This window comes from Cryptomeria japonica, chromosome 11 (assembly GCF_030272615.1).
Source record: "Cryptomeria japonica chromosome 11, Sugi_1.0, whole genome shotgun sequence".
In the NCBI taxonomy this organism is placed as follows: domain Eukaryota; kingdom Viridiplantae; phylum Streptophyta; class Pinopsida; order Cupressales; family Cupressaceae; genus Cryptomeria; species Cryptomeria japonica.
The window spans coordinates 237,891,270-237,898,432 of NC_081415.1; the positions used below are offsets into that span (position 1 = coordinate 237,891,270).

Genomic DNA, 7,163 nt, shown 5'->3' on the forward strand with positions numbered 1-7,163 from the left:
GTTGTCTTCTTGTTATTCTATCCAACTATTATCTTATAGCAATTTAACTACTTCCAAGTATTTTTTTAGCTTGTAAAAGATAGAGGATGTTTCAAAATCTTTCTTTTTACCTTTAATCAAAAACTTAATTGTAATATGATAATCCAATACAATTAATAACTGATTTTATTCCCAATTTTGATTCATGACCAAACCAATGAATATACCAGTCATAACACTCATTATTATTAGTTAATTAATGCTTCACTATAGACTACTTTAGGTGAAGTAATACTTAAGATTAAAAAAACTTATTTACTCATTATTGAAAAAATAGTGTGATGCTCTTTTGTACCTCTTTTCAGGAGACGCAAAAGGGAAGAGAATTATGTCATAGAACCATAAGCACGAGAGATTGCGTACCTGTGATGGTGGGATGTAAAAGTTAGATTATGAACCTACTTATAAAATCCACATATTAAATGGTCATGTTTAATATTTTCTTGTCAATGTTAAGTCCTAAAGATGTATGCAACACAGTTCTCGTTGGCACTTGGAATAACACACATATCTATACATGAGGTTTACAACACTCTGAAAGGAGTTTACAAGGTGCTCCTTGAACCTTTGGATATGAGAAACCGCCAGCTGTATCTAGTGGTTGAGACAATGCATCAACCAAGTAAAACGACCTAGGTTCAAATCTGTAGGGCTTAGAGGTAAGATTTTTAGCTCCTTGGGCTTGGATGGCCCTAACTAAACAAAAAGCCAATCTAACTGAGTTATGCAATACCTCAGTAAACAAAGTCAAGTTACCCCCAGAAAACAGGCTGATGACCTTTGGAAACCAAGAGCCAGCACTTCATGCTCTTTTTCCTTGTACATTTGATCACTCTGAAAGAAGTGTACAAGGTATTCGTTGAACATCGGAGATAAGAAACCCACAAGCTGTCTACTGGTTGAGACAATGTTTCTTCAATGCAAACGACCTTGATGAACAAGCCCAGTTGGGCCTAGAGGCAAATACTTTAGCTTCACCAAAGGGCCCATCCAATTGAGTTCTGCAATATCAATAAACAAAATTAAGTTACCCCCATAAAACAGAGCTAAGTGCCTTTGGGTACCAGCAGCACGCTCTTCATGCCCATTGTCCTATCAGTTGAGTAGTCTACTGCCTAGAGTCCTAGCCCCTCTCCCTCCTCAACCTAAAGGTTGGAAACCCAAAAGGTGTCGGTCTATCAGCCAAACGCTCTTCCTTCGGTTGAACCCTTACATCTGATGAATGCCTTGATTTTCCCCTGTCAATTAAGAGCATAGATTCCCTAAAGTTTAAGAGCACAAAAAATGCCCTTCGTCACGAGATAGCCTGTAAGGCCCTAACATACCTAAAATGAACATCAAATTCCTATTGCTGTCATTTCATTTTGTCTATAAAGCCTTCCCTTGATAGTGAAATGGAAGAATTCCGTTCAGACAAGAAGCATTGTAGAATGGAAGTTTAAAATTGTGACTACAAATTTGCATTAATTTTTATTTGCTACTTGTATCCATATAGTGTACTTTCTAATCTCTGTAAGAATATAGACATATAATGCATTTATAATCTTACAGAACTTCTCTAAGTCATGAACGTATAGCAGGGAATTGGTAGCCATGCAGAAAGGAACCAAACTAAGACCTTCCTACAACTAACATTTTTTTAACTGGAATCACAGCAAACGGCACAGATTCTACATATCCCACTGTATGCCATATAGATGTCAGGAACTAATAACATGTTCATGCTTAAAAATAACTATTTTCTCTCGGAATAAATTTAAAGACACACAAGCTTATATTTGATACTTGCCAGAGCGATTAGTAGGGAACATTTCCATGGATGGGACTCCCACTCCACTTTTCAATGTGCAGATGACCCCATTCTAGTTTAAAATTCTGTAAACAGGAGAAGTTAGATTCTTTACTTGATAAATCAGAACGGGCTTGTTTTTCCGTATAATTTATAAGCAGACTATACAAAAGGGGGTCTGGAGGATTGCAGTACCTGCTGAGATAGGAAATATTTTTGCCAGTGGCACCAAATCTAGTGACTCTGAATTTATAACTTCTATTTCTATTAACATGTTGTATATTTAACAGTCTCCTATAAAGTGCAAGCACAGCAGATTTTTCTTTTATCATGAGCCCCTCAATTTTTCAGCAGCACCTGCTGAGAAAAATCAGAAGCCTCCTCTCCATAACTTCATTGCCTCTCTGATCCCAATAACATCGTTATCAAAAACAATGGTACTAAAACCCAGTAAGCAAGGAAACAGTATTAGTCTGTTTAATCTTTCTGGTGCATGAATACAATGGTACTGGCTCAAACCTTGTATATTTAATGAATGGTTGTCAAAAGGCATGTATTGAAAAAGTCGAAATATGGGGAGCATTTTGCTGCCACTTGCAAAAGCAGCTCCCTTCTTTAATCATACATCATGTAGGGCAAAGCGTGTATCAGGCACATACCCTGCTGCTCTCAACAGCTGATATAATTTTTCCAACATTGCATAAATTTTCTCCGTTTCAGGGTGTGATACATCTCCTACAAAGAATTGATGAATTCCTTCCTTGATCTCAATCCAGCTGCATCCTGGGGTTTTTTTCACTCCCTTGTCTTTCATCATCACTCTTATGTTTCTGGCTTCATCCAATCTACCACTCTCAGCATAGATGTTTGACAGCAGTATATAGTTCCCAGAATTGAGAGGCTCTAATTTGAAAAGCTGTTCTGCTGCATATTCTCCTAGCTCTATATTGTGATAAACTCTACAGGCACTAAGCAATGCTCCCCAGACACCAGCACCAGGCTCGATTGGCATCATTTTGATCAATTCACATGCCTCATCCAGTTTGTGAGCACGGCCAAGGAGATCCACCATGCATGCATAATGCTCCACCCATGGTGTGAGAGAAAACTCTTGAATCATGCAATGAAAGCAGTGCCAGCCTTCATCCACCAAGCCTGCATGACTGCAGGCAGAGAGAACACCAATAAAGGTGATGCGGTTTGGTTTAATATCTTCTTGGAGCATTTTCTGGAAAAGTATGAGAGAATCTCTCCCACGCCCATGCATCCCATGGGCTGCAATTATTATCGTCCATGAGATTGTATCTCTTTGAGTTATCTTATGAAATACTTTGTTTGCAATTTCTATATTCCCACATTTGGCATACATGTCCAAAAGGGCGTTCCCCACACTTGTCTCTGATTCTAATTCTCTTCTAACTACGAATCCATGAATTTCTCTACCTTTTTGCAGAGCTCCTAGCTTTGCACATAGAGGAAGGATACTTAATATTGTGATCGAAATGGGTTTGACATCTGCCAGCTGCATTGTGCGAGTGAAATGGAAGGCCTCATTCGCGTATCCATTCTGGGCATATCCCGATATCATTGCATTCCAAGTAACTGAGTCTGGACCAACGCTTGCTTCTTGCATTTGGTGAAAAAGTCTCAAGGCCTCATCACAATTTCTGTTCCGAGTATAACCTACAATCATAGCATTCCACGAGTTCGCAGTTCGTGTTGACATGTTGTCAAACACTTTCCGTGCATAATCTATGACAGAACACTTACCATACATGTCTACCAGAGCATTTGCGGCGACAACATCAAAGTCAAATACACCTTTTACCAAACAACCATGAATTTCTTTTCCAAGATGCACAGCTGACAAGATTGTACACGCAGGAAGAAGACTCGTGATCGTAACAGAGTTCGGCTTCATGCCCTCCACTTGCACCTGATGAAATACTTCCAGGGCTTTTTTAGCATTACCATTCTGGGCAAACCCTGCAATCATGGCAGTCCATGAAATTATATTTCTTTCAGACATTTTGTTAAACACTTTGCATGCATCCTCCATTTTCCTGCATTTTGCATACATATCTATCAGGGCACTCCCTACATAAATATTAGAGTCCAACCCACTTCTGATTGTGCGTTTATGGATACACCTACCTTGTTGCAGAGCTGCTAAATCGGCACATGCTTTCACAACAAAGGGGAACGTAAAAACATTAGGATACAGAGCTGCCACTAGCATTTGATGATATAGCTCAAGAGCTTCCTCACAGTAACCATTAATGGCATATCCTTTGATTAAGGTATTCCAATGTATTTTGTTTGGTTTTGGAATTTTGTTAAACACTTGGCGTGCATCTTCAAAACGTCTGCAGTTGAAATAAGCGTTCATAAGATTTGCTCCGAATAAGCCATCTTGCTGGTTACCACTTAAGACAATTTTCGCATGCAGTTGTTGGGTTTCTGTGAAAGTATTAATCCTCGCAAAGAACTCTTCTAACAGAGTACAACATGAAACATAATTTGGGTTTTTTTGGTGCTGTAAAATAGTGGTTTTTATTGTCATAATTGTGTCATGAATAACATTACTGGCAAGCCTTAATAATGCAATACAAACCAATTGAATGAATGCCAAGTAAGCAATCCATTGTAAGCTAGTGAAATGAATGTTTAAGTTAACATGACTGGAATTCCATGCGAGGGAAATAGGATGCAGGCAAAAGAATAACATCTTAATTCCACCATTGGAATTCCTTGAAACCCGCTAGTTGTCAGATCACTGTTTACAGTACTAATACTTCAATCGCTTCTCTACTAACCCATTTCTCGTGAGTGGTCAATACTAATAAATGAGTGCTTTTACCCATTCATAACTATCTCCCGACAGGATTCTGTATCTGGTAACCTGGACCTCGCAAGCTCACCTGGATACCGATATCCTTCGAGAAGAACATTCCCAAACGTTGTTGAAAGTAATTTCAACAAAACAAAAACAAAAACAAAAACAAGGACAGAGAACCCCTCACAGGACACGTTTATTTTGGCTTCAAAACGGCAGTATGGATTGACTAACATGCGTGTTTGTTGTGTGTTTTACACTGTCGATTTTGCAATAAACAGTTGTGATTGACTAACTTGTCGCTAACATGATGATGATGTATGAAAGGTCTCTTTTGGAACCAAAATAGCTTCAGCCCCCTCACACCAAGTCAATAGCTTTTCAACAAATAATTGATGGTAGTGGGTATTTTCCATACAAAATAGCATGTTTAAGGCTTTATGTCATGATTCTGACATTCAATATTATGTTATTCTCACTATTTTTCATACAAAATTATTTGGGTATGTTATAGGGATGGGAATCATAATATTTATCATTAATTGTATTGTTTTTTATTTTATTATTTTGTATTACAATAAAATTTCAATTGTAGTCTTTTTCCTATAATTATTATCAAATAACATTTGTAGCTAAAATTTTCAAATATATATTACTTTCATTGTTATCATTATTTTAATTTGAAACTTCAAAAATGAGTTGCAAACAAAATTGACCTCAACTTCATGAGTTATGAATAACCAAAAGTTGAATACGAGTTCCAGAAAAATACAACTCTTCTCAAAAGCTTTCTCTACCCTATATCTTGATGTATTGTAAGACATTTGGATGAAATTGTAAAGTAGAATTTAAATCATGTCAAAAAATATTTAACCATGCCTTGATTCATTCTCTTAGTGGAACAAGGTAGGAAAAATTATATGGGGCATGTTGTTATATACATTATTGTTGTCATGTTTCATTTTAGTTTTATGGTAAATCATTTCTATTTAATATCGCAAAGGTGAGGGTTTACTTATGGCTTCTATGAAATTGATTTCAAGATTTCTTCAACAACTTTCATGGGCCCCTCTAGGTCTTGAAATTCTCTTATTTCAGATGTCTATGTAGTTAAAATAAATTAGATATGTATTATTGGGTTTCAAAATCGCTACTCACACCTTAGAGAGATCAATTCACTTCAAGGCTACAGAGATTTCATTCTTGAAGTTAGGTAATCAACTCATCCATAAAGAGTGAGGGATGACAAGCCAATTATTGAGAATGAATAAAATCCCATTCACTTTGGGCTTAGCTAAACTTAGGAGGGCGTTTCTAGAGGTAACCTTGAACAATGTTTTTGTTACAACTAAAGATATATATGATAAGAAAATTTGCAATAGCACCCAAATGTAGGTTTTGATCCCAAACTTTGTTACTAGACCAAAATTAGCCTTTGACTATGACCTCTCATTGAGTTGATACAGTTATGATAAAAATGATACTCTTAAGATAAATACTTTCAAGGTTTTCTTTAGATGTTTCCTTTGGTATACATGAACTATGAAATGCATTAAAAAAAAACTATCTACTCCCAAGCTACTAATTAAATACTTTGTTCATTTTAAGCATATAAAGGGTCAATTTTTTCAAGATGGGTTCCTTATATGGGATTACAAAATCACATTCAACCATCAATAATAGATGTGTGATAGTTAACAATCAAATCTACTTAACAATCATTTTCAAATTTTTTGGACATTGTTTTGCAATAAAAAAAATCATGACAAATCATAATTCATAGTGCATTAAAGTTTTGCAACACATGAATCTAAAATATCTTCCGAGGAATGTGGAGACACATGAGAATGGAAAATGAATACAAGATTGATGTCACCTATTTTAACGAAAATTACTTATTCTCTACTAAGGAAAGTGGGTTTGGGGTGTCTGTCAACATATCAAGCCATTGTTCTCTACTTGTTATCATCACATTTATTTTTCTTACTGTTTCCTTTTGTAAAGCTCATTCCACTAGACATTAGCAGCTTTAGGAATCCGATGATTCACAAGCCATTAGGAAAACTATCTCTAATACCACTAAAATAACCCTACCAAAATATTGATGTAAATATTTGATAAAACCTTATATGGTCTACTTATTTTCAGCCTTCTACAGGTATTAATTTTAAAATATATAAATAATCCTCATTAACCCTAAAACACATTAATCTTTACATAACAACTCATTCATTTCAAGGCTAAACTATATAATTGGTTATATTTCCTTAATCTAACAAACTCAAATTATAAAAATAAAATAAAATATGCATTAATAGTGAATACACCAAAAAAATGAATTGCATTCATGCAAATTATAATAAACCTTAATAGTTTGGGTTGGGTTCATCATGGAAGATAATTTATAGCTAAAAATGTGATTTGCCAAACTTAGCAAAGTAGTTTTTAATACAATTTTATAATATTATCCTGAACCCAAGAGTTATACATCAAACCTTG

General features: G+C 35.7%; 1 protein-coding gene across 2 annotated transcripts; it reads right to left on the minus strand.

Moving 5' to 3' along the window:
- Positions 1 to 1,792: 1,792 nt before the first annotated feature.
- On the minus strand, positions 1,793 to 4,857 carry LOC131064008 (putative pentatricopeptide repeat-containing protein At3g49142). Of its 2 annotated transcripts, XM_057998019.2 has the most exons (2): positions 3,983 to 4,148; positions 1,793 to 3,891 (listed from the first exon to the last, which is right to left on the minus strand). In XM_057998019.2, exons 1-2 carry the CDS (start codon positions 4,009 to 4,011, stop codon positions 2,448 to 2,450), a joined length of 1,473 nt encoding a protein of 490 aa, XP_057854002.2. In that variant the 5' UTR covers positions 4,012 to 4,148; the 3' UTR covers positions 1,793 to 2,447. The 2 variants fall into 2 exon arrangements, with proteins under 2 accessions (XP_057854002.2, XP_059070203.1); XM_059214220.1 differs by having other exon boundaries at positions 1,793 to 4,857.
- Positions 4,858 to 7,163: the final 2,306 nt, after the last annotated feature.

Excerpts from the sequence above, each read along its gene's own strand:
- LOC131064008 (XM_059214220.1), bottom strand. The coding sequence starts at position 4,556 with ATGTTATTCTTTTGCCTGCATCCTATTTCCCTCGCATGGAATTCCAGT.